General features: G+C 45.4%; 4 protein-coding genes across 10 annotated transcripts; 3 read left to right on the top strand and 1 right to left on the bottom strand.

The window, feature by feature from the left end:
• Nucleotides 1-18: 18 nt before the first annotated feature.
• Nucleotides 19-1,713, bottom strand: mrpl10 (mitochondrial ribosomal protein L10). Its single transcript, XM_088359447.1, has 5 exons — nucleotides 1,519-1,713; nucleotides 947-1,119; nucleotides 701-865; nucleotides 407-551; nucleotides 19-288 (listed from the first exon to the last, which is right to left on the bottom strand). Exons 1-5 carry the CDS (start codon nucleotides 1,556-1,558, stop codon nucleotides 77-79), a joined length of 735 nt encoding a protein of 244 aa, XP_088215573.1. The 5' UTR covers nucleotides 1,559-1,713; the 3' UTR covers nucleotides 19-76.
• On the top strand, nucleotides 791-3,737 carry pnpo (pyridoxamine 5'-phosphate oxidase). 3 transcript variants are annotated; one of them, XM_088359445.1, is made up of 8 exons: nucleotides 791-972; nucleotides 1,996-2,061; nucleotides 2,221-2,345; nucleotides 2,461-2,560; nucleotides 2,632-2,685; nucleotides 2,747-2,875; nucleotides 2,947-3,017; nucleotides 3,106-3,737. In XM_088359445.1, exons 1-8 carry the CDS (start codon nucleotides 922-924, stop codon nucleotides 3,266-3,268), a joined length of 759 nt encoding a protein of 252 aa, XP_088215571.1. In that variant the 5' UTR covers nucleotides 791-921; the 3' UTR covers nucleotides 3,269-3,737. The 3 variants fall into 3 exon arrangements, with proteins under 3 accessions (XP_088215571.1, XP_088215572.1, XP_088215570.1); XM_088359446.1 differs by lacking the exon at nucleotides 791-972 and adding an exon at nucleotides 1,189-1,268; XM_088359444.1 differs by lacking the exon at nucleotides 791-972 and having other exon boundaries at nucleotides 1,336-2,061.
• Nucleotides 3,738-3,814: 77 nt separating this feature from the next.
• On the top strand, nucleotides 3,815-8,082 carry LOC148382192 (glucagon receptor-like). Of its 3 annotated transcripts, XM_088359442.1 has the most exons (14): nucleotides 3,815-4,207; nucleotides 4,902-4,984; nucleotides 5,327-5,429; nucleotides 5,521-5,631; nucleotides 5,710-5,831; nucleotides 6,076-6,182; nucleotides 6,260-6,416; nucleotides 6,483-6,642; nucleotides 6,707-6,767; nucleotides 6,830-6,899; nucleotides 6,982-7,073; nucleotides 7,158-7,296; nucleotides 7,366-7,407; nucleotides 7,515-8,082. In XM_088359442.1, the coding sequence occupies exons 2-14, from the start codon at nucleotides 4,925-4,927 to the stop codon at nucleotides 7,584-7,586; spliced, it is 1,296 nt and encodes a 431-aa protein (XP_088215568.1). In that variant the 5' UTR covers nucleotides 3,815-4,207; nucleotides 4,902-4,924; the 3' UTR covers nucleotides 7,587-8,082. The 3 variants fall into 3 exon arrangements, with proteins under 3 accessions (XP_088215568.1, XP_088215567.1, XP_088215569.1); XM_088359441.1 differs by lacking the exon at nucleotides 4,902-4,984; XM_088359443.1 differs by lacking the exons at nucleotides 4,902-4,984; nucleotides 6,982-7,073; nucleotides 7,158-7,296; nucleotides 7,366-7,407.
• Nucleotides 8,083-8,273: 191 nt separating this feature from the next.
• On the top strand, nucleotides 8,274-19,970 carry wdr90 (WD repeat domain 90). Of its 3 annotated transcripts, none has more exons than XM_088359438.1 (43): nucleotides 8,274-8,616; nucleotides 8,776-8,870; nucleotides 9,013-9,189; nucleotides 9,270-9,405; nucleotides 9,475-9,648; nucleotides 9,731-9,857; nucleotides 9,987-10,051; nucleotides 10,127-10,170; nucleotides 10,236-10,379; nucleotides 10,450-10,476; nucleotides 10,552-10,620; nucleotides 10,686-10,796; nucleotides 10,885-11,030; nucleotides 11,118-11,175; nucleotides 11,328-11,446; nucleotides 11,516-11,677; nucleotides 11,742-11,857; nucleotides 12,313-12,429; nucleotides 12,659-12,894; nucleotides 12,981-13,117; nucleotides 13,199-13,329; nucleotides 13,399-13,529; nucleotides 13,622-13,783; nucleotides 13,872-14,000; nucleotides 14,105-14,238; nucleotides 14,318-14,346; nucleotides 14,427-14,528; nucleotides 14,882-15,028; nucleotides 15,102-15,181; nucleotides 15,260-15,362; nucleotides 15,464-15,585; nucleotides 16,155-16,308; nucleotides 16,412-16,602; nucleotides 16,671-16,839; nucleotides 16,922-17,042; nucleotides 17,180-17,348; nucleotides 17,642-17,764; nucleotides 17,857-18,025; nucleotides 18,112-18,242; nucleotides 18,861-19,004; nucleotides 19,186-19,302; nucleotides 19,381-19,465; nucleotides 19,542-19,970. In XM_088359438.1, exons 1-43 carry the CDS (start codon nucleotides 8,604-8,606, stop codon nucleotides 19,697-19,699), a joined length of 5,274 nt encoding a protein of 1,757 aa, XP_088215564.1. In that variant the 5' UTR covers nucleotides 8,274-8,603; the 3' UTR covers nucleotides 19,700-19,970. The 3 variants fall into 3 exon arrangements, with proteins under 3 accessions (XP_088215564.1, XP_088215566.1, XP_088215565.1); XM_088359440.1 differs by having other exon boundaries at nucleotides 8,275-8,616; nucleotides 16,922-17,036; XM_088359439.1 differs by having other exon boundaries at nucleotides 8,275-8,616; nucleotides 14,430-14,528.
• Nucleotides 19,971-21,512: the final 1,542 nt, after the last annotated feature.

Consider the following 21,512-nt stretch of genomic DNA (forward strand, 5'->3'; position numbering starts at 1 on the left):
AAAGATGAAAAATTCAACTCACAGTCGTAAAAAAACTTTAATGTAAATAATGACAATTGAGACCTTCGACGTCATCTCACGTGGTTTCCTGGGCTTCAGCCTGCTGCGCTACGTACTGCTGCAACAGCGCCGTCAGGTGGGTGGGGTGCTGCTGCATCAGGGTGCTGGTTTGCGAAACCATCACGCTCAAGCCGTTCACCAGCTCGCCCTGGACCACGCTGACTGACGGCAGCTTGGCGTAGCTCGCCACGCCCTGCGCACTCAGCAGCGTGTTCTCCACACACGCTCCTGTAAGAGACAATTTAAATTTTCAAAAAGACCGCCAGAATTCTTGAAACATTTTAAATAATCAAATGCTGGTACGATAAAACAGTCCAGAGACTTTGACTCAAAAACTGAAAGGTACCTAGTAGAATCATTTGTGGGCTGACCCGCAGCGTGGACAACATTTCTTTCACTTTAGGCTCTTTGCTGACAAACAGCACGGTGGGTCCGATGAACAGAGGCGCCAAGTTGCTGTAAATGCCCTCGCTGAGGAAGGAACGCATCACCTGCACACGAGCACGGAAGGAAATTACGTGACAGTTTTTGAGCAAAGGCAGACACTGTGGATTAAAGCAACATAATCTAATAACAATTCTCGCCAAAAATGTAGAGCCTAGAGCTGAGTTTTTACATCCTGGTTGTTGTATTTGTTTACCTGGTTGGGGAAGAACTTGACCTTAATGCCATGCTTGTGGAACCTGTTCTTGAGCATCATCATGTCATCAGAGGTGGAGCCATTATTCTGTGCCACAGCCACCATCTTGCAGTCACGGAAGACCTCCTCCAGGTCTTGCTTCAGCAACTTTATCAAGTGACTCTCCTGGACACAAAGAACTTTTAGTGATACGTCCTCTTGAGCTGCGTAATGGTGACATCATGTTTACTCAAAAAGGATTGTTACCTGCTCCTGGACCACGACTGTTTCAGGTGGGTATGCGCCCGGGGGAGCCGGTGGCTTTGGGGGAATGTACTCTGTCACAGCCATAAGCTTCTGTTTAAGGAAGTGCATCGGTTTTCTGTGGCGGGTGACAGCCTTGGAGCCATGCCGAATGGTCTGAGTCAGGGGGAGCCATCCTGGAAGATAAATAAACATTTACATGACCGCCGGATAGTGTCTTCTTCATCTGTGGTGACAGCAATGACGTATTAAAGGGGCGACGGAGTAGTACTTTCATCGATAAGTACAGTACATATGTGTATATAGACAACTACTGATTAAAAAGGTCAGCAATGAGTGAATTATTCCGAAAACTACCGTAGTGCTACCGCCTGCAGTAACAGTAGTAATACTACAACATGCTATGAGCTAAACGCTCATCAGTTAGCTGCAATTCAGCAGTAATTTAGCGATCGCCGGGGGAAAAAACTATCAACATAGATATTTTTATATTATAAAAGCTCGCATTATCGCTACTCTGTTACGATGAAAGCTGCAGTGAATGCACTTTATAAATAAAGATGATATTGCATTACCTATTTTAGGTAGTAATTTTGCACACAAGGTCGCCGCCATATTTGACAGGAAGTGTATTGCGGAAGTGACGTAATGCCACGCTCACAACAGCGGTGATGTTATTTATGTAGTAGTATTATACACCACAACTAAAGACTTCCACATTTCTTTTTATGAATCCTAATGCATTTCTACATGTCCGCAGTCGTTATCCTTTTTGAAAGTCATCGAGACGATAATCCATTGGTTTGGTTATGCCATTACGTATCAGTATTATTTTTCTGCCCACCAAATGCTGAAGTTATACATTAACGTCAGTAACAAAACTTACGCAATATTTTTGCGTAACGCTAACTCGTTACGTCACATAGGCGACAGCCATGAGGCGCATACTGTCATTGGGACCGATTGTATTATTTATTCGGGCAAATCCCGCTTTCCTTTCGCCTCCGACTGCGTGCAAACCAAGCGTCTTTGCACATTTTTTTTGCCGACAGTCGACGCGTGATAGCTCCACCATGGATCTCAGTGACATGAGGAAGAAATACAAAGGAGACGAGGAGGTGAGCATTGCAAGTCGCTCTTATGGATACCTTATTGAAATCCCAAAAATTGCGTTATGTCTCTATTAATGCACATGCACGCTCTGCTACACTAATGAGGCGTTGAGGGTCTGTAAGAACAAATGAATGTCACTGACAGTAGAATTGTGTTCACTTCAGTGTTTTGAGGAGAACCAGCTATCTTCTCTGGACCCAATCAAGCAGTTTGGGAGCTGGTTCGGTGAGGCCACCCAGTGTCCTGAGATTGGAGAGGCCAACGCCATGTGCATCGCTACGGCAACCAAGTGAGCAACCCCTTGCATGCATGTTCACAACTATGGTGAAACCTTTTTTTTCAGTCAAAGTAAGTTGCAACTTTAAAAATAAATACTCAAGTATAGATTTTTTCGCCTGTATCAGAGACGGACGCCCGTCAGCCCGCATGGTTCTACTTAAAGGTTACAGCGACAATGGATTCCGATTCTTCACCAACTACGAGAGCCGCAAGGGAAGGGAGCTGGTTAGTAGCTGTGACCGTTGACCTTTTGCATCCTCCAAACTCACCTTAATCGTGCTGCCGTTCATCCACAGGAGGGCAACCCTCACGCCTGTCTCGTCTTCTACTGGGAGCCTTTGAACAGACAGGTGAGACGAAATCTCCTCTCTCTCTTTGTGTTAACCTTTTTCCGACTTTTGTCCCCGGCAGATCCGCATTGAGGGCGAGGTGGAGCGAATCCCCTACCAGAGCTCTTGCGATTATTTCCACTCACGGCCAAAAAGCAGCCAGATCGGGGCGGTGGTGAGCAGGCAGAGCACGCCGGTTCCCAACAGAGACGTAAGAAGAACCAAAAGCAAGACGCTCCTCAAACATTCATTTTTCACTGTAAGCTCATCATGTCGTTTTAGTTCCTGAGGGAGAAAAACGCAGAGCTAGAGGAAAAGTATAAGGACACACAAGTGCCGATGCCAGACTACTGGTGAGTAGCATTTCATTGCCCAGATTATATTTGACATTCAGAGGGTGCTGTTCTGTTGTTTACCATGCATTTTCCTTCCGTCCACTAGGGGAGGCTATGTGGTGAAACCCCAGCTGATAGAGTTCTGGCAAGGTCAAACAAACAGGCTCCACGACCGCATCGTCTTCACAAAAGTGGCTGCAGATGCCGAGCTAGGCGAGCATCAGCGGCGTGGAGAAGGTTGCTGGGCTTATCAGCGACTCTCGCCGTGATCGCTCGACATCGGCAGCATCGAACCGCAGAAGCCTCATCTTGACTTTACTTGAGTGCTTTTTATTCTCCATAATGAGCAACATTAAAGCACAGTAGTCTAGTAGGCCCAAGTGTTCATTAGAAAGGTACTACTTGTAATGCAAATAGAAAATAGTGAAAATTAATCATTAATTGACGCCTTTAGCAACCCAGGCTAAACTTAGTTTCTTCCCAAAATATAAAGCTTGTCTCTCAGTTGGGAGGTGCCACTCCAACATATTTCCTTGACACCAATGACAACTGTCCTACTTAAACAAGGTGATGGTGCTATCTTGTGGCATCCAAATAAAAAGCACAAGCAACTCCAGTAGGTGAATTTGTCAATTGCAAAGTATTTAGCCGTCCTCTGGGCAAAATGCCACTGATTGTGTCCACTGTGAGTAATTAGACATGTTTCACTTGCATGAATAAATGAACGGTTTGCTTTGAGTGGCGTCAGTGAGCAATTTGTTACCAGCAGGTGACAGCAGTGCCATCTTGAAGCAGGACTTGCCAACCAGTGGGACATCGTCAGGTGGGCAGCAGGAAATAATCCAATTACATTTAATTAGTCTAAAAATGACTCGTTTGGATTTCCATGTGTGTCTCATCAGTATATGTTAGGTCGCATGAGGTTTTGGTTTAATGGCGTGCTATAAATAGTGTGTCTGGAAGACAGCATTAAAGGATGACGTGATTGAAATTTGCAGGAAATTTTAAAAAGTTGACATTTCAAAGCAGGAACTGCATTGAGCACGCGCACAGGTGGTTTGGTTTGCCCCCCTCTCTTCACGCGGTGGCGTGTGCAATATCGCAGCCGCATGAGAAAAGAATGTAGAGAGAGCATCAGCTCCGCGTGCAGGTTCGGCGTGACGAGCACGGCACGGAAAGTTTCCACGCTCCGTTCTTCTGCAGCTACTGTAAGTCTGATCTTTGTTTTCTTCTTTTGTGCAACTTGTAAAATTGCAGTGAGTGATTTACCTTTATTGTGAATTATTTGTGAATTGTGAGAAGAGATATACTCACGCAATTCCTACTCCTCGGGCAAAGATTGAAGGACATGCCCGTCTTATTCCAAAAATCTAATTCGCAGGTAGACAGCCTGAGAGCACTTGAAGAAGCTTCTTAAGTATTTTCTTGACAGTATATTATTACCTCCTTGAAAATTGTTTTGAAAGGACACATCTTCATTTATCTGTCTCGAGACAGTCGCTAACTGATAAATAGGACTCCATTTATGTTCAATTTGCGGCTCAAGATGCAGCTAGTACCATTGAGAACGGCAATTATGCCGTCACGTCTTTTGTTGGAGCATTTTGAAAGCCAAACGTATCTATCTATCTATCGATCGATCGATCGACCGACCGACCTCGCTCTCTTGCTCCACCTATTCATCTCGCTATCGCGCTATCTTATCTAAACACTTTACTGAAACGATTATTTTTTTATTTTATTCAACCTTTATTTAGCCCGGCATGACGATTGAGCGCATTTGAGCCCAGTCAATAAATAATGTCTCAAAATTATTGGCACCCCAAGTGTCTTTTCATAATTTACTGAATACGGTGTGCGTGCTTGACAGCAAATGCTTCATATTTGTGTTTTCGCCTTCAGTGTGCAAGAACAAATTAATCACAATGGCTGCAGTGGGAGACATCATGGCCGTGATTTGTCTGACGCTTGTCAAACTGCCCATGGTTAGTTTTGTTTTGGACCTTTTTATGTAGAAAGTCTTATAAGCATGAAGGACAGACCTTTGCAGAATGTTTGTAAGCAATGGCAGAAAGTCCGTGTCTACCAATAACCTTGAAACTTCAAGTCAACTTTTCCTTTTGAAATGAATTAAAATGCTGTTAAGCCCAAAATCCAAAAGATTGACCAAAGAAAAAAGTGTGACCCGGGCCTATGCGTAACCTCACGATCAAAAGGTCAACATCACGCCCAGACCTTTGTAATCATGGCATGAATGGATGAATCAAAAATGAAACGCTGCAATCAAGATACAATGAGTCTTTTCTCTCGGGGGCATATAATTACAGATTGACATGGCTGGCGGAAAAGTGTTAGAAGAAACCTACCACAAGTGGTTACAGTATAAGGACGACTGTATCAAAATGATTGAAAATGAGCCTCTACCTGAAGGTATGGAGATGTTTGGCGTATCTTGCAAATTGCAATGAGGCATGTAAATGTCAAATGGAAATTTACCTTGTCTTTGTCTTGCCTTTTGGAGATGGCTTGTTTTGCAACAGGACCTTTGACAGATACGCCTGCTGGCCAGATGCTCCTGCTGGATCTATTGTTAACATCTCCTGTCCTTTCTACCTGCCCTGGTATTATCAAGGTATACAGTTGTAGAGAATTGCAATTTGAATTGTTAGTAAGCAAAATCATTTTGTCTTTTTTTTTCTTTTCGTTTCAGTGTCGCACGGCGTGGTGCTGCGCCGCTGCGGCACCGACGGTTTTTGGGAGCGTGATGAGAAGGGCCACATTTGGAGGGATAAGTCCCTGTGTGAAGAGGAAAAAGAGGTGGCATCCCAGGAGGTACAAAAGTTGAGAAAATTGTCTTCTGTCAACCAGTGAATGGCATTCCTGAACAGATTTGTAGCTCTTTTTGTAATTGACACCATTTCAAACTAATATGCCGCCATCTAGTGGTTAACTGTGGAATTACACCACAAGGTGGCAACATTTGTTGCAGAGTTATTCACTTTACAAAAAACAACTTTTATATTGGATATGACACAACCTGTTCTGCTGACTAAGATTTGTTGGAATGTTTTTCCAGATGTGGCTAAAAAAAATGATGTTGAGCTTCAGGACGTTGTACACGGTGGGCTACTCCCTTTCTCTCCTCACTCTCGTTACTGCTCTTGTTATTCTACTGAGCTTCAGGTAAACCACCAAACAATTTTCAGTCCTGCTATTGTTCTCCAGAAAGCCATTTGAGCATTTATTCGATTCTCAAAAAGGAAACTGCGTTGCACGCGGAACTACATCCACGTCAACCTCTTCCTGTCCTTCATCTTGCGAGCCGTGTCCGTCATTGTGAAGGACACCATGCTGGAACGACACTGGGGACGTGAGATCGTGAAACCCGGCGACGTGAGCGAGATGCTCAGTCATCAGGTGGGCATGGTTTCTCCCCATCGGTCAAATATGAACTGACATTTCGCTTTTTTTCCGTTTCCTCAGGCTGCTATCGGTTGTAGGATAGCTCAGGCGCTGATGCAATACTGCGTGCTGGCCAACCACTACTGGTTCTTTGGAGAAGCCATTTATTTGTACTCGGTGCTGATTGCCTCGGTTCTCATCGACAGTAACAAATATTTGCCTTACATCTGTCTCGGCTGGGGTATGCATCGTCGATGGTGATTACTATGGAGGAGCAAGTCAAACAACAGATTTTTATGATGTAGGAACTCCGCTTCTCTTTGTGGTTCCCTGGGTGGTGATGAAGATTCTGAAAGAAAACAAAGAGTAAGTGAGCGAGCGTACACGGCCGTTTAAAGCGGAATTGACTCATGGTTGTTTGTTCCTAGATGTTGGGCTGTCAACGAGAACATGAACTACTGGTGGATCATTCGTTCGCCCATTCTTTTTGCTTCGCTCGTAAGTACGAAACTCGGAACGCTCGCTCCTCCCCTTGCCATGCCAAACTCAAAACCGTGTTTTTTTTACGCATTAACTACAGATCAATTTCCTGATATTTGTGAAGATTCTGAAGGTTATTCTATCCAAGCTACGAGCCAACAACCAGAGTGACTATTACAGTTACAAACGCCGGCAAGTCGTGAAGAAGATGTAGCTCATAATTATAATGCTGAATTTAACTTTGAAACCGCGCTGCTGTTTATTTCACCCGACTAGGCTCGCCAAGGCGACGCTGACCTTGATTCCCTTGTTTGGCATTCATGAGGTCATCTTCATCTTTGTCACGGATGAACAAACGGCAGGAGTTCTGCGCTACTTTAAAGTCTTCTTCTCACTTTTTCTCAATTCGTTTCAGGTAGATCACCACGGCTGCTTAATGTACTTCACAATGTCATAGTCAAACTGAATTCTTTCATTTTTGCAGGGCTTTCTCGTGGCGGTTCTTTACTGCTATGCAAATAAAGAGGTTGTTTTTTTTTTTTTCAACCCGTGTGGAGAACTAGGACAGAATTCTCACATTTTTATAATCAAACGCTGACGCTAAATCACTCCCATCATTTTTGTTGTGTACAGGTGAGGGAAGAGTTGAAGAGGAAAGTGCGCATCTGGACAACAGAAACACGGCTCGTGTGCTGTGGACAGTGACTAGCCGGCGTCAAAACACACGTGAACACTTTTTCTATCGCCACAGTGCCGGAAAGTAACAGATCCTCCGATAGCACAACGAGTCGGCCATCGCCCACCGCCGACAGTTCCCTTTTCCAACGACACCTTCAGAGGGCTGACCAGTGTCACGAGGCCTCACTGCTACAATGTCCCACAGCTATAACGGGTGATGCCGCCCCGTGGCGTGCAGATGGCCATGACGCCGTGCTGGTAATATCAACAGGCATGCAGGTGTCGTTCCAAATCCATCTTCAGGACCCTGTGGAGTCACTTCCACATGTTGCTGATTTAGAGTCAGACTAAACACTGTAATTATGGTTCATTTGAAAATACTGTGATTTTTTTTTTTTTTTTTGGAAGGGGTAAAATCGTCATTGTTATTTAACTTGTCTTGTCACTGGTTATAAATTCTTGTGATAATGTATTTAGCAAGCTCTTAATTGTTGTCTCAGTGAAACTAAAAATTGATTATAATTTAATGTGTGCTCGTGAAGAGGGTTTATACAATTTTGTGTGAGCTACAGATTGTTTCTCTTTTGTTTTTTCCTATGTGTTCATTCAACGAGTTGTTTTAGTTGGAATCCAACGGGAGTAACTTTTTTCTGTGAACTACATTACCCATAAGCGTTCGAGCCACTTTAACGTTTGTACGTCATGACGTCAGCTCGTTCGCTGGCAACGGCGGAAAACGGAGCGGGAAGGACAAGATGCTTCGATAGTTGTCAATTCTTTTTTTGGAATTCGTTTGATACTCTTAAAAACATGGACTACTTCTTGATAAGTACTTTGAAGTTTATATAGTTTAAAGGAAAAAAAAACACGTGTTCACAGAGTTTCTTGTGTGTTTAGCACTACTGTATGTTCATGTTTGCTAATATGCTAATGTGCGTAAATGTACATGAAAGCTATTGGGCGAGTTGTCCTTACTTTGGATGAGATTCTGATTCCGATTCCGTATAATTCAGTCGACGGGTGCCCTGGAATTGATCCCTGCCAATGGCTGCCAAGGGTACGAAATTTGTGAATGAACTTAGCTTAACGATATCTGATTCTTTATAATTTTACTTACACAATAGAACAAAAAGACTGCCTTGGATATTACACAATGGAATAATTTTCATTTCTGAAGTACTGCCTTGATGTCTAATTCGCCAATTTGTGCTTCTAGATGATTGGCAGCATCCTTTTGTCAACATATTCAAGCATTTTCGGCTTTTGGAGTGGCAAAAGGCATCCAAAGAAGGAGATGTAACACTATACAAGGTAACTTTTGTGAGTGATAATATGAATAATGATATGAATGACAAAGTGAGCGCAGGTGTATACTATATCATCCCTGAACAGTTAAGTTGTCCCATTTTCTAACTACTATCCGTCTATTTTCCCCATTTGTTTACCACTTTAGGACAAGACCCTCAACAGTACAGCGATTCGAATCAGGGGTGCTGTACCTGACAACAGTTGCATACGGATTCCTAAAAACACGCACCAGTCTCTGGGTCTAACAGGACGATATTTCTACGTCCTCTTCAAGCCCAATCCTGGAAAAACATTTTTGATCGTCCTGGATGTCACAGCAGAGGTACTCTAACAGCTGTTTAACTCAGAAGCTGGTACCTCAATTCATACCCAGTCTCGCTCTTTATGTGGCGTGACACAAAGGATGGCCGCGTGATTCGCATCTCCATCTCCAACATGTTCAAAGAGTTCAAGTTTACCTCCACGTCGCTTCTGTTCCCGTTCCAGTGCGGATCTGAATTTGATTGGATCACCGAAATGGCCAAGTTTCCACAGCAACGTAACATACGACATTGCATTATTCCCAATTGCACATCTGTGCTTTGAAACTTGTTGTTGGCTTGGTTAGGTTACAGACCTCCAGAAGCCCCCAAGGTCCTCTGGACCTGCCTGACGATGGATCTGCAGCGTACACTCGCCACCTACCTCAACCATCTCTCTTACTGTCACCTTAAAAGCGTCAAGCTCTGTGCCTACATGTCTGTTAAAAACGCTTTTACCAGCGACCTGCTGCTGAATCCCGGTGAGACTGCCAGCATCGTCATCACATAAATGAAACAATGAATGATATTAGGACGACCCTCTCAGATCTCCTCGTCCAACAGAGGTTTCCTACCGTGATGCAAAGCTGATGGGCCTGCCCGCTTCTGATGGCGCTGGACCTATGCCCAGAGAAATGATGTTTCCTGTGCCCAAGGGTTCCACCTGGCAAAATTTCTACAATCATATCAGGTGTGAATTCATCCAGAAACCTGTTTTTCCTCAAATTGTGGATCAAAAAAGATTTTTGGAACCTAACAAGTTTACCTCATGTCATGGTGGAAGAGGGCGATGAACAAAAGTGCATCATTGTCCCTTCAGGTTCCCATTAGAAGGAGATCTGAACTGTGGTATCATACGAAAAGGTCCTTCCAAGATGGAGACCCGTGAGTAGGGAAAAATTTTACAGATGTCTAAATGTTTCTTTTGCAGTGTCACATGATGCTGTGATATATTTTTAGCAAGTCTCATGGAAGATGAACGCCAATCCCAAAACCCAGAATTAGTAAGACTGATTATCAATAGCCCGCTACTTGTGCAAATCGTTTTCAAATGTTGCTTTCCCGTCAGGTGATCATACCGCAACTACCTGAAGTCGTCACTGCCGTCAGGAATGAGCCGCGGCCCGAGCAGGAATCGACGCCGTCCAGTCGACACTCTACTCCGCCGCCGATTGTGACTGAGGAGGACGAATTCAGCCAACTCGAAGAGGAGGTGAAAAGTAAAAAAATATATATATATCATTGCTGTAAATGGCCTGTACTTATCAGTTTTATCTTGTCAGGTTGCTGAAAGCCCAAAGGAAAATCAGGTACGACGAGATGCTCGACAGTAAATGTAGCAGAAGCGAAGCACTTTGCATTTAGCGTTTCTTTTCTTCTCACAGAAGCTGTTGCCTGATCCGATTCTCCGGCTCAAGAGAATCATCGGTTTTGGAGGAGCCACCACCAAATGTGTAGGCTTGATATTTGGCATTGTTGTTATTGGGCCTATTATCATATTTTATGTTTTTTGTTTTAGGCCTTATGGACCATGTCGGGCGATTCGGTGGTCTATCCATGTCACGCCATTGTGGTCTCCATGAAAATCGACTCCAACGAGCAGAGATTCTTCATTGGCCACACCGATAAGGTGAAACGGCAACACTTTGGTATCCAACTCGGCCGTGACTTTGACTTTGTAGTCAAGATATAAAATTCTAACTTTGTCTGTGTGTCAGGTTTCTGCTCTGGCTTTTAATGGCAACACTACATTGTTGGCCTCCGCGCAAAGTGGACATTACTGCGTGGTTCGGATATGGAATTACCTCAAAGGAAATTGCATGGCTATGCTCAGGATGCAATCTCATTCAGTCACGTCACTAAGGTAATCAGAGGCTATATGGGGATCTCGCATATATGCAACGGAGGCAAGCAGTCTGTTGACAGTAATTGCCTGCTTTTCTTTTCAAAGCTTCTCATACAGCGGCAGCATTCTTTGCGGTGCCGGAAAAGACAGCCGCGGCAAAACGGCAAGTAGCTGTCAAGCATAATGAACCAGCTTATACTTAGATACGGAAAGATTTTCAAAAGTATGGCACTCTTTGCTGGTTGTAATTTCCAAATAAATTGCGTGATTGCTTTTTTTTTTTTTTTTTTTTTTTTTTTCCATCATGTTTTGTAGTTGGTGGTCATATGGAACACGGCTAACGTTGGCAACGGCGGCGAAGTGAGCATCTTTGCCAAGACCAAAATGGATGTGGACATTAAAGCCATGAAAATTGCCAACTTTGATGAGACAAGGTAGTCTCCCTCCCATCCTCTCACAACCCTCATCAATTGTTGAAGTTGTAAATGCGATCTGGTTTTCAGGCTGGTGTCGTGCGGTCACGACAGCATTCGTCTGTGGCGGGTACGCAAAGGCACACTGCGCTCCTGCCCGGTCAACCTCGGTGAATACGGCCCGCTGGACTTCACCGACGTGGCCTTTGAGGAGGGAGAATCGCCCCAACAGCATCTTGATAATAGGCTGCTGTCAGTGAGCCATCTGCAAAATGTGTCAGTTTCGTAAGGCTTCAAAGTTGTTTTCCCCCGGCAGGTTTGCCAGCTGCAGGAGCGGCCATATTTTTGAAATTGACTACGCCCGAGTTGTCATTAGAAATGTCAGATGGTTGTTCCCTGTGCAGCAGCAGGAGAAGTGGCCTCTCAATAAAGGTAGGTTTGGCCTTTCCTGAGGTGCAATGCTTGCCCTAACAACCGGCCAACAGAGAGGAGGTGGTTTTTTTTTTTTTATTTTATTATAACAAAAGGACAACATGTCTAAAGTAGCCAAAAAAAACTATGTTAAATCCCTGCTAGGAAACTGACAGCAAGGGTAGAATAATTTTCACATTGAAAGGTACTCACTTGGTAGAAGGCAATCATGAAGTCATTGGTGCTAAACATAGCTGTAGGTGGCACATTGTGCTCGTTTATACTGCGAAAAGTGGATATAATTAACACCTTGGAAGCCTGCGACCCTCGTGGTTTTTTGTAAGCTAAGAGAAAATATCATTTGCACCTTAAAATGAAATGTTCATGAAAAAATATATTTGAAAAAAAATCAACGATCCCCAGTTTGAAGGATTTTTTTTTTAAATAAAATTGAGTACATGTGTATGCTTGATCAGCTCCTGGAATCGCCATCAACAGCCTCAGTGTGTGCTCAACCTTCTGTGCCACTGGCTCCGAAGATGGCTTCCTGCGGCTTTGGCCTCTGGATTTTTCCGCTGTCGTCTTGGAAGCTGGTAGGTGGCAAACGATGTGGCATAAGCTTTGACTTGAGGAAATCAGGCCATCATAATGGCGTGAATGCCCAGCAGAGTGAAAACGGCTCGCGCAGCTGTCAACATCCAATGAGCTGGAAGTCAAAATGCTTTCATCACCATGACCCAGATGCTAAACAAGTTCTCACCGATTCTCTTTTCTCATTTCAAGCGAGACGATCACTGACTTTCCAAACCATTTGCTTTCTAGAGCACGAGGGTCCCGTGAGCCTGGTATCTGTGTCATCAGACAGCACGCGCGTCCTGACCGCCACCTTTACTGCTAACCTGGGGTTCCTTGATGTGAGCAGTCGGGGTTACAACACGCTGATGAGGTCGCACACGGGCGCCGTGCTCGGCTTCAGCGTGGACGCCATTCGCCAGCATCTCACCACTGCCTCGGCCGACGGCTCCGTGCGCATTTGGTCCATGGACTCCTTGCAGCAGGTCGAGCTTTGACGTTTGAAAGCGATCTGTCTTTGTTTTCAATATGTTATGACAAATGACTCAAGGTCTTCCCGTGTTGTTCGCAGATGTTTGACTTTGTGTCAGAGGATAAACCATGTTCAGTGGCTTTTCACCCAAGCGAGCAGATCTTCTCCTGTGGCTTCAGCTCGGGCGCCGTCCGAGTCTTTGATATCTCCTGTGGCAAGCTCTTGGCCGAGCACGAGTATGCGTGAACACATATTTGAATTGAAGCATCCATTTCCAACAATGATGCTGATCGTATTTGCCCGTCCACACATGGCAGCCACCACAGAGGCGAAGTGGTGGGCCTCGCCTTCTCCCCCGACGGCGACTGCATGTACAGCGCTGACTCCGAGGGCTCCCTGGCGCTCTACAACTCCTGCGACAATGACAGCCACGCCATCCGAGTCGTCTGTGCGTATACGTGCTCGCCCACCAATGCGACCAAGATGATTTTCATACGTTGACTCCCTGACGGTTCAGGTGGTGTGGTGGCCCGAGGCAGCGGGCGCGCTCCGGATGCTCTCACGGTGAGCTGCGACAGCCGCTGTCTGGCTTTCGTTGGGCCCTCAGAGTACACCATCACCATTGCCGACGCACTGTCATTAGAAGAGGTAGCACCCGTCTCACAGACCAAAATGTTTTGATTGAACCCGAACCGTGCAATGTTAACGGACGTGTTGTTGCCTCCTGTTTCCTCCTTCAGTCGCTCCGTCTGGATCTGAGTATTTTGGATTCGGAGAGCACCTTTCTGGACTCGGCCATGAAGGTCTGCTTCTCCTCAGCCTCCCCCGAGCATTTGTTGGTAGCGACGTCTGCTAACAAAATCCTCTGGGTCAACACCAAGACGGGCAGCCTGCTCCGTCAGGTAGTTGATTTAATTATTGACTTCAATGTTTTGTTCCATAAATGGTCTGATTATTATAAAAAAAAATTCTCGTGCGTGTGTGTGACAGGTGTCCAAGGTGCACAAGCACTGGTGTTCCTCTCTGGCTGTGAGCAATGACAGAAGATATTTGGTCACGGCGGGACATAATGCAATTAAAGTGTGGGATTATAACATGTATCTTAGTATGAACTCGCAGGTACAAAAATAAAACGCACCATTTTTTGTCCTGTACTGCCATATTGTTAAGTGGTGCTTTGACATTTCAGGTGAAGAGTACTCAAACGTGTTTTGTTCCCCCAGACGTTTATAGGTCATAGTCAGCCCATCAACCAGGTGAGCTTTACCCCTGGACAACAAGGCGTGGTCTCAGTGGGGGACGCCATTTTCCTTTGGGACTTCCTGGCACACACAGCGGACTTTCCGCATACCTTCCGGTACTAATCGCCATCATGTTCAATTCTTGTCTATAAAATGGAAATGCACATTTTTGTGATGCTTTGTCTCTACCCGCAGATTATCGCCGGGATTTCCGTCAGCCTCAGGTACGCTAAACGTGTTCAATACAAACCTCAGGAGTCAAATGCCGCCGCGCATGATCTGATTGGTCGTTTCAATTGATAAGCAGTGGATGAGATGCCTCGAGAAAGGGCACCGCTACCCGCGTCTCCTCCGCCGCCACTGGATGCCAGCGTCACAGACTCCACCGAGGTCGAGCTGGACGACGGTAATGTGATGCAGTCGTGCATTAGCACGAGCCGCAAAAATGAATTTACCCTACTCATTATACCTGCAGACATATTTTATAACTATTAAACTAAAAGCGTCAATGAATCGAACCGTTGAGAGCACCATAAATGATAACAGTGGTGCCCTGAGAGCATTGCCAAGCTTGAGGCCGCTTGTTGCTTAGCAACAGATGTATAGTAGCCATTGTCTGGATTTGAATTGAATCAGCACACCTGTGAACCTTGTAAGGATGAAGCGATTCAGAAAATGCATGAATGGATGGCTTATCTTAGCCCCGTGGCTCAAAACGCGAGTGTACTGAATTTTGTGTCTTTGTTCTCCATCTTTGAGACTTGAGCGATGGACTGTCAACTCCACTAGTAGTCACAGCCACCGATTCAGAGCCGAGCTCTCATTTCGATCCCACCACCACGCCCTTCTTGAAAATCACGGAACTCGCCAATAGCTTGAGACTGAGTTGCAAACTTCCAAGCCATGGTAGGTCTCCACCTTCACAACTACGTTAAGAATAAAATAATCAATGACGAGCATGATCTTTGCCATTTTGTAGATTTCACTGGGAAGAAAGCGGTGCATCCAGATTGTTATCGACACTTCATACCGCGATTTAAAACTTCCACTCGTGATGAGGTCAAACGTCACCCATACATACAAAAATGTCCGGTGTAATATTTTTTTTGACGATTTGAAATATTATCTTGCATTCAGACGGCTGTGACTCCTCATCCAGGCAAAGCGAGCATGACACTGAAGTCAGTAATCGGTTACAATGGCAACGGGCGTGGCAACCTGGTTTGGAGCCCTGACCAAGGTTGCTCAAGATTAATGAGAAGAAATGCAAAGTGTAGTGCAGCTCCTCTTCTCACAGGGAACCTTTTTTCTGCTTTCCGGCAACTCTTTTTTTGGTCACAGGTTTATTTGCATACTCATGCGGGGGTGTGGTGGTGGTGGAGAATGTCAACTCGGGGCATCAGAGACATTTGCAGGGCCACGGGGAAGAGATCTCTTGTCTTGCCATCTCAAACGACGCTCAGGTAGGAAGACACTGCCAAAATCTCACCATACTTGGAGTATGTCGTTGGACAATGATAGCCGACAGAAAACCGGGGCTTCTATTCAAACGCTCGTCCGTGTGCCCAAAGCTACACGACGGATTAAATGGCTCCGCATGAAAGTATCACCATAGAAGAGCAAGTGAACCAGAGGGCCGCCTGCCAATTTTCTCAGCAGGGCTCTCGCTCGTATTTTCTGGCTTCTTTGGATTTTCAAGCCTTGCAGCCTAATCACTGAGTGGTGCGCTAGGTGCCTCCCAGAACACATTATGTCTCCAATTATCTGGATAGAAAAAAAAGCCTCAAGGGGCAGAAGGGCTTCTATTTTTAACTCAATTCCACCCTGAGAGAGCGGGATGGGGGCTGGTGAATTGCTGTACAGTAACTTATTTTGTCTGGATCTTTTATACTGCCATTGAGCATAGCATACAGTATATTAACATTCAAAGATGTTCAGTTTGATTAAAAAACAGAAATGCACACATTTTGTCAATGATAATTGTTCCAAGAGGTAAATGATTTCTTTTTTGTCCATGTTATAATTTGTCCAGATTTTGGCCTCTGCCGCAAGCAAAAGTGCCAGCGAGAGCCTCATTCGCATTTGGGCCCTCCAGAGTGGCGCTTGTGTCAATACCGTTTCCTACCACAGAGGGGCAGTGCAGAGTCTCACTTTCTCCAAAGATGATCGCTTTTTCCTCTCCGTAGGTAAGTTGGGGGGGAAAAGGACCGAAAACATTGATCGGGGCTTCACTGTATAGTCCAAATGATATTTTACGACGAAATCCGCTTCCATTCGCTACCATGTTAGGAGACTTCTCAGATCCATCAGTGGCCGTGTGGTGCGGCGCCACCTTCCGGATGCTCTCCTGTGAGGGTGTGTTGGGGCCAATCCACGACGCAGCCTTGAGCCCTTCGGCGACCGGCCAGCTAGCCTGCGTAGGCAGCCAAGGGGTTTACTTCGGCCTCTTCACCAATAGCGGCCAAGATGGTGACCTCAGAGTAAGTAACTGATGATCCACCGTTTATTTTCTTCTGTATTAAAACTTCATACGTGGCCATGCATTCAGCTCCAGAGAGCAAGGGCACCAGTAGAGGTGGGCGACGTGGAGCTGACGTCTCTGTCCTACCATTCAGACACCTTGCTGTTCACTGCGACCAACAGAGGACACATCTGTGCTTGGGACATCAAGACACAAAGCTGCTTTATGACATGGGAGGCCGACGAGGGCGAAATTGGTAAGTATAGTTTGGCGTTGTGTCAGGAAATGGAAAAATAGGTACAACACTTTGATGTGTTTTGTTTTTTGTCTTTCCAAAGGTGTGTTGCTGTGTCGAGCAAACAGCCTATTGACAGGCAGCAACACCCACTGGCTGCGACTGTGGGAGGTCGAAGCTGTGCCGCGGCGTATGAAGCTTCTGGCCAAGAAAAAAGAGTGCTTGTGATTCCTCAAATTGAATTAAATGACATTGATTATTCATTTAGAAAGTTTACATCATTTATGAGAATTTTGTATTGTCCCCTGCCACCCCATTAATTGACCAAGGCTGCGCCGTGTACTTTTTTTGACCAAAACAGGACGTCAGCGGTGCTAAAGCAGGAGATCATGCTGGACGGTACCGCAGTCAGCGCCGCCTTTGACAACACGATGGACATGGGCATCGTTGGAACCACCATGGGAACATTGTGGTACGTCGACTGGTCGGACAACAGCAGCATTCGCCTAGTCAGCGGCCACAACGATAAGGTAACAACGTCGCAATCGTTACTCAGACACACATAAGCCTCCCCTTACTCGGGCTGAGTGCAGAGCTCAAAATGACGAAGAGCGCGCCAATCACACATTTAAACGGCTGAGAAACACCACACGGCGAAAGGCTGTCATTAAATTCGATTCTGTCATTAACACCCGCTTCGAGTAGAGCACTCGACTGAAAATCAACTGGCCGGTAGTTAGTCGTTCCTCAATTATTAACACAATTGCTTTTCTTATTGAACGTGAAAACTCAATGTGTAATCGAAAGCTGTTCTGCGGTGCAGGTGAACGATTTGGCCTTTCAGGCAGATGAGACCCACTTTGCCACTTGCAGCCAAGATGGCAGTCTGAGGGTTTGGACGAGCCCCACCAATGAACTGGTGGTGCAGTTCCAGGTGCTCAATCAGGTGAGAACCGGAAAGAAAATATTTTTCTTCTTTAACACTGCAATTTAATATGCAGAATTGAATTTCAGTTCATTTGCTGCTTGCTATTTCAGTCGTGTACGTGTGTGTGCTGGAGTTCGTCTCCGGGCGTACAGCATGTGCGCGTGGCGGCGGGCTACAGTGACGGCACCCTGCGAGTCTTTCACCTCGCCTCCGCAGAAATGGAGCGCAAGTTGCATCCCCACCGCGTCGCAGTCACCGCCATCCAGTACTCCGCCAATGGTGAGTACCTCTCACGTTATTTTCCGTCCTGATAGTCTCTCATTTGGTCCATGAAATATTTGGGTGATTTAATTGTTTTAACCCAGGTGATGTGATCCTGTCTGGCGGCAAGAATGGTCTCATAGCTGTCAGCCGCGCCCTGGATGGATCAACCATCCGTGTTTTCAGGGATCACAAAGGAGCGGCCATCGCCACCATCCAGTGTGTTCATGAACAGGTCAGGTTCTAGCCAGATGGCTATGCACAATGTAGGAAACATCTCATGAGGCACCTTGTTGGATTCAAATGCTGAAGTGCATGTGCACATCACATACTTGTCATACATCACTTGTCACCGTAGGATAGGGGGGAACGAAATTTCAGTTTCTTTGTGTGTCTTTGGCATGTGGAGAAATTGACAATAAAGCTGACTTTGACTTTGACTTTGATAATCACACTCTGCAATCAAATAAGAATAGTGAGAAAGATTAAGAGGATGCTTTGAGATTAATGGAGTCAAGTATGATGGAGAATTTTTTTTTTCTGCCGCATACAAGTATGACCTCTTCAACTCTAATTAATAGTTGTTAAAAATGGGTTGTTCTTGTGAAGCACCACTTCATTCTCCCGCAAGAGTGCTGTTATCAAGGGTTTTTGTCAGCTTCTCTTTGGGAGGACAAAAAACAAAACAGGCTGGCATTTCCTTTGCTCAGCTTTCACCCAAATTATGCAAGGCTAGGGATGGTTTGTAACACATTTTGAACTTGTTTAACAGAAGAAAAAAAAAGTTTGCTGGAATTCTTCTCCTGGCATTTTGTAAAATTTGTACCCCCTAGCAAGTTGTTCCTCTTTCCAGTGTAAGGACTTTGGATTAGTGGGGAACGAGCTGTGGTTGGCTGCCAGCGTTGACAGACGCGTCAGCGTCTGGGCGGCTGATTGGATCAAGTGCAAATGCGCTTTACTCGACTGGCTCACACTTCCCGCTCCGCCATATTGCCAGGTACGCTCACGGTACAACAACAAAAAGAGCAGAAAATGCCACGCAGAATGTCAAGTGCTCCAAGTGAGTCATGCAAAATGAGTCATTCCAGTCTCCAGATTGGATGTATTATTGTTTTATAATAATATACACAATGGAATGTCACAGATGAATGAATTTCCATCCTCGTATTGTATTGCAGGATGACAGCCCACCACCGAGCCTGGCGGCCTTCTGCCCAACAGACCCCGGCCTGCTCATCTACACGGGTTACGGAATTGAGAAAGAGCTCATTTTCTACAGCCTCTACAAAAAAACGGTATCTGCTGTCTATTGTGTATTTTGTAGCTGAGCCTGGCTGACTTTGTATATATATTTTAATATGTCTTTGAATAAGATCATCAAAAAGATCGCTTTGCCTCACTGGGTCACATGCTTCAGCCTCTCTTCCAAGAGTCAACTCATAGCGTTGGGGTCGAAAGGTAACATGCTGCCCGGTCGTCATACGCGCTTCTTGAGTGTTTGACACCAGCACCTGACCTCTCCTCGTCCTCCCAGAGCGGATATTGAAGCTGATCGATTGGACCAGCGGCAAGTTCCAGGACTTCTTAGAACACAGCGACTCGCTGCAGACTTGTTGTTTCTCGCCTTCAGGGACACTCCTCTTTTCTGTGGCTCATAATGAGATTCTGCTGTGGGAGGTGAATGGCCTCTGAGAAGGCGCTGCTGTTGTTTTTTTTTTCTTCCAAAGTTTAAACCTTGTAGGTTTATGTTCTTCGACGTCTTAATGCCGTCTCATCTTTTATGTTTGTAGGATGAATTTTGAGTAAAGATAGTTAAAAGATTTTGCCACTTTGCGGCAAATGTATTATTTGAAAATACAGATTAGACATTTTCATTTTACTCTTGAATGTATTACCCAATAGGCAATTCTTCTTTTTGTTGCTCCTCAGAATTTGAATATAAAAGTGAGAAATATCTCATGTTTCAACCTGCGTGAAGTTGCCCCCCCCCAACCTCGCAAAATTTAAGGGAAATAGTCCGATTCGTTTGTGCTTCGTTTGTGCCGGTTTGTGCAGCAAAAATCATCGTTTGTGCTGCTATGGTTTTTGTTAGGTTCAGATTCAGCAAAAGGATCAGCAGACAAAACCAGTGAGACAGAATGTTGAGTCTTTTCTCGCGAGGAGTGCAAACAGACTTACATCAATCCAAAATACACTAAAGGTCTTGTTTACACTCCTCTCTTTTTATTTAGGAATGCCCTACCTACAATGTGAGACTAGCCCCTGATAGGTGGGGGGGAAAGCGTGGGCTTTGTCTCATGAGTGAAGAAACGAGATTCTATGTGAAACTAGAAGTCGCGGACAGGATCCCACGAGAAACGAAAAGTGAATGTTATGGGAAACAAAGTAGTTAAATAAAAAGAGTGCATAGACAAAATGACATGTGCAGACATCAACAACTTTCTTGGATTCCCAGATGTGTAGAAGGTCAGGAAGCTCCAGACAGCATCGTTTGACTTGTTGTGGACTGGGTGATGTCTGCAAGAAGAAACAGCAAGCATTCTGCGCAATAACTTTATTAATAAGTACTCATTAGGGAACGCATGATAACATATATATACAATTTATCTAACAATTCCCCCCTGTTTTATCATAAGTTCCCGGAGAACAACTCATCACCCATATGGCCACTTCAAAAAGATTTTCAGCCGAGGGATCACATTTCGCAAGAACTAACTTACACACAGGAGGAAACTGAGTCACAATCGGCAAAGCTAGGGTCAAGAAACAAACCGGACAGGTTTACCACAATAGAGTCGCCGACCGGGTCGTCACTAGAGAAGGAACCCGCGTCGATCGAAAGGTCATCACTTTGGAGCAACGGGAAAGTCTCAGCTGGTGGAGAGATAGCAGCTGTAATTAGTCTGTTAATTAGGGATCGGAGACAAGGGATGCAACAACATCCACACAAGGTCAAAATGGCAGAGAAAACGGCTATGGAGACCAGGGCAGAGGAAACCAGGGTGCGGTACTTTCCGAACACGGTCAACCAGTCGGTCCAAACGTCTGTGTTCACCCCACTGTGCTCCTTCATCTTCCCGTTCAAGGTCCGCAGGCCCTCAAGGGCCTGGGACAGGCTTCCGCCGGCTGCAGTATTATTCGGAATAAACGTGCAACATTGCTCACCGAACATGGCGCAGACACCGCCCTCCTTTGAGAGTAGCATGTCAAGGGCCATTCGATTCTGGAAAGCCATGAGGGAAGTAGCGGCCAGTTGGGAGTGGACCGCCCTGAAACCCGCCTCGGACCAGTTTCCAAGCCTCTGCACGTTGTAATGGACGTAGTTAATCCTGTCAACATTTTTGTTAATAGTACACCACCAACACAGGGCGGATTCAAAACCAGCTGCTATCTGATTCACCAGCTTATACTCATCCGGTACTCCTCCAGGAACACCAATGGCGTCAATGTAAGTTGGATTAGCCGCGCCCCGCCACTCGGCGCTTCGTTTCGTTCTCGGCCAGAA

Source organism: Syngnathus floridae, chromosome 18, assembly GCF_059516105.1.
Source record: "Syngnathus floridae isolate MCC-2025c chromosome 18, RoL_Sflo_1.0, whole genome shotgun sequence".
NCBI lineage: Eukaryota > Metazoa > Chordata > Actinopteri > Syngnathiformes > Syngnathidae > Syngnathus > Syngnathus floridae.

Excerpts from the sequence above, each read along its gene's own strand:
- mrpl10 (XM_088359447.1), bottom strand. The coding sequence starts at position 1,558 with ATGGCGGCGACCTTGTGTGCAAAATTACTACCTAAAATAG. Across the intron at positions 1,120-1,518 it reads AAAATTACTACCTAAAATAG|GATGGCTCCCCCTGACTCAG; the intron begins GTAATGCAATAT and ends TTTATCTTCCAG. Across the intron at positions 866-946 it reads CAGTCGTGGTCCAGGAGCAG|GAGAGTCACTTGATAAAGTT; the intron begins GTAACAATCCTT and ends CTTTGTGTCCAG.
- pnpo (XM_088359444.1), top strand. The coding sequence starts at position 1,879 with ATGAGGCGCATACTGTCATTGGGACCGATTGTATTATTTATTCGGGCA. Across the intron at positions 2,346-2,460 it reads TGCATCGCTACGGCAACCAA|AGACGGACGCCCGTCAGCCC; the intron begins GTGAGCAACCCC and ends CGCCTGTATCAG. Across the intron at positions 3,018-3,105 it reads GTGCCGATGCCAGACTACTG|GGGAGGCTATGTGGTGAAAC; the intron begins GTGAGTAGCATT and ends TCCGTCCACTAG.
- LOC148382192 (XM_088359441.1), top strand. The coding sequence starts at position 4,109 with ATGAGAAAAGAATGTAGAGAGAGCATCAGCTCCGCGTGCAGGTTCGGC. Across the intron at positions 5,632-5,709 it reads CCTGCCCTGGTATTATCAAG|TGTCGCACGGCGTGGTGCTG; the intron begins GTATACAGTTGT and ends TTTTCGTTTCAG. Across the intron at positions 6,183-6,259 it reads GTTATTCTACTGAGCTTCAG|GAAACTGCGTTGCACGCGGA; the intron begins GTAAACCACCAA and ends ATTCTCAAAAAG.
- wdr90 (XM_088359438.1), top strand. Across the intron at positions 11,447-11,515 it reads GCCAACTTTGATGAGACAAG|GCTGGTGTCGTGCGGTCACG; the intron begins GTAGTCTCCCTC and ends TCTGGTTTTCAG. Across the intron at positions 18,243-18,860 it reads TCCAGTGTGTTCATGAACAG|TGTAAGGACTTTGGATTAGT; the intron begins GTCAGGTTCTAG and ends TCCTCTTTCCAG.